Below are 2823 nucleotides of genomic sequence, written 5' to 3' on the forward strand. Positions count from 1 at the left end.
CCCGCCCGGGATGTCGATTACCCAGTCGTCGTCGTCGGAGACGCGTAGGCCGATGCGCTAGCATCGTCGGCGCCGAGTGGAGCGCGCACGCCGTGCTCCGCGAGCACGGCATCGAGGGCCTCACGGACGCGACCGAGACCTACGCCGCGCTCGTCGCCAAGGCCGACGCCACGGGCGTGCCGCTGGCGGCCGACGTCAAGGCCGCCCTGAAGTCGCTCGCGGGCTCCGCGAATGGCGGCTCGGCTCGAAGGGCGTGACCGACGCGGATCGGGCGGACCGGGCGACGGTCTTCGCCGACGAGCCCGAGATATTTGAGGCGTCGGACTGGACGTGCGTCGCGATCCGACAATTCAAGTTCGAGGCCGCCGTCAAGTCGGGCGGCGTCCGACGTCACGGCGCAGCACAGCGACAACGACCTCGTGGGCTCCGACTCCATGCGCGCCGTCGTCACGTCGAGGGGCTCCGCGCCCCAGATGACCTACTACATCGGCAACGAGGACCACAAGGGCAAGCTCGCGGCCGCCGGCGCGCGCCTCATAGGGCGGTCGCGAGGTGCGCGAACGCGGCGCGTGTGGGTTTTCGTGTCGCTCGCTTCCGCGCGCATTCGCGCGCATGCAGCTCCATCCCCCGTCCGGTGATGCGCCCGACGCGTGCGAGCTTCGCGTGCTGCTGGAGGACGTACGGCTGCAGCCGCGGCGCGCGCGCGGCACCGTGACGGCAACAAGATCGCGGCTCGGAGAGCGCCGGCGCTCTCTCAGCTCAAATCTCCACCCGCGACGACCAAGTGCACAGAGCATGGACATCATGGGCGCCCTCGCGGGCCTGCAGGACGAGTCTCAGGATGAGAAGAAGGAGGAGAAGAAGGAGGCGAAGCCCGAGGCCGTCGCCGCGGTCCACGCCGTCGAGGCCCCGGCGAAGAGCTGCCTCGTGCTCTGCGGGAGCACGGACTGGGTCGCCGCCGCCAAGGGCGCCGCGGGCAAGCAGAAGCAGAAGCAGGACGGCGCCCAGGGCGACCAGTTCGACTCGCCGGTCGTCGTCGGCGGCGCGCTCGCCGGCGTCCGCGTCTCCTACGTGTCCGTCGGCCCTTCCGCCGGCCACGTGCTCGCGTTCGGCGACGGCAAGGTCTTCGCCTGGGGCCAGAACTCGCACGGCCAGCTCGGCCTCGGCGCCAAGGCCGCCTGGTGCGTGCCCGGGCCCACGGAGGCCAAGGCCTGGTCCGCGCCGGGGACGCCCGTCTCCGCCGCGTGCGGCAAGAACCACACCTTGGTGCTCTACGCGGACGGCGCCGTCGCGTCCGCGGGCTGCGGCGAGCGGGGCGCCCTGGGCCACGGCGACAAGGCCAAGGACATGCCCGAGATGTCCCACGACCCCAGGGTCGTCGAGGCCGTCTCCGACGCCGTGTGTATCGCCGCCGGCACCGACTTCTCGCTCGCGGGCGCGTCCACGGGCAAGGTCTACTCCTGGGGCTGGACGGAGTTCGGCAAGCTCGGCCAGGGCGACGACGGCTGCTACAACACCAAGGACTCGAGCATCAAGCTCACCTACACGGCCGCGGGCGCGCCGGGGTTGGTCAAGGGCCTGCCCGCGGGCTTCGAGCCCGTGCAGGTCAGCGCGGGCAAGAACCACGCCGCGGCTCTGGGAGCCGACGGCGTGGGCTTCACCTGGGGCGACGGCGCCTACGGCAAGCTCGGCCACCGGTCCCAGGAGCAGCTCAACGCGCCCCGCGCGCTCGAGGGCGCGCGCTTCAGTAGCCTCCTCTGCGGCGACTCGTCGACCGCGGGCCTCGGCTGGCCCGAGTACCGGGGCCGGCCCTTCACGAAGACCGCCGGCGACGGCATGCTCTTCGTCTGGGGCGTGCTCAAGGGCACGCACGGCGAGGGCGCGACGCACCCGGTCCCGAACTACGACCTCCAGGGCTGGGCCATCGACAAGCACTGCCTCGGCGTCGGCGCGTCCCACTGCGCCCTCGGCGCCGAGGGCTCCGCCGTCGCCTGGGCGCTCATGCCCGTGGCCTACGGCCAGCTCGGCTACGGCGACGCCGGGCCCAAGAGCTCGCACCGGGCCAAGGAGCTCGACGCGCTCAAGGGCGCGGTCACGGCGCAGTGCGTCGCGTCGTCGGGCCAGACCCACTTCCTCTGCGACGCGGCGTCCGTGAGCTCGCTCCCCGTGTGGACGCCGCCGAAGCCCACGCAGCTCACCGCGCCGCCGGTCGCGAAGCGCGCGCCGCCGAAGAAGAAGGGCGGCCCCGCGGCCAAGAAGGCGAAGAAGTAGGACGCCCCGCGCGCGCGCCTAACCCCCAAGCTTCGGTCGCACTAGAGCGGCGCGCTGCGCCTCCGGTCGGGCCTCGCGGGCGCCGCCGCGGACGACAGCGCGCCGCAGAGGATGGCGTCGAGCCAGGACCCGCCGCCGTCGTCGGCGTCGTCGTCGTCGTCGCCGGCGCCCCGGGGCTGGAGGCGCCTGACGCGGTCGAAGGGCACGCGCCACCGCGGCGACGTCGACGGCGCGTAGGCCTCGCCCGGCCCGAGCATGGCCGCGTCGAGCGCGGGCACGCGGACGACGTCGGCGACGCCGTCCGCCGCCTCGAAGACGGCGCCGAGGCCGACGACGGCGCCCGCGCGGCCGTAGACCGCGACGGTGTCTCCCACGGCCGGCGGCCGCAACCGCGCGACGGCGCCGGGGAGCGTCTCCCACGCGCCGCCGTCGAAGCGCACGTCGAAGGTGCCGTCGCCGTGGTCCGCGACGACGACGCCGGGCATCGTGTCGTCCCAGGCCGGCGCGCCGGTCTCGTCGTCGCGGAGGCTCACGTCGACGTCGCGGCCGACG

At 74.0% G+C, this 2823-nt stretch overlaps 1 protein-coding gene across 1 annotated transcript in view; it reads left to right on the plus strand.

Annotated features, from left to right (window-relative positions):
• Nucleotides 1-762: 762 nt before the first annotated feature.
• Nucleotides 763-2823, plus strand: part of AURANDRAFT_71948 (hypothetical protein) — a gene marked incomplete at both ends in the record, with an annotated part of 7704 nt that continues 5643 nt past the window's right edge. The window contains one exon of the mRNA XM_009040253.1: nt 763-2208. Within this exon, the coding sequence (XP_009038501.1) occupies nt 796-2208 (1413 nt within the window). The remainder of the gene's footprint in view (nt 2209-2823) is intronic.

Source organism: Aureococcus anophagefferens (assembly GCF_000186865.1).
Source record: "Aureococcus anophagefferens unplaced genomic scaffold AURANscaffold_14, whole genome shotgun sequence".
NCBI classification, from domain to species: domain Eukaryota; class Pelagophyceae; order Pelagomonadales; family Pelagomonadaceae; genus Aureococcus; species Aureococcus anophagefferens.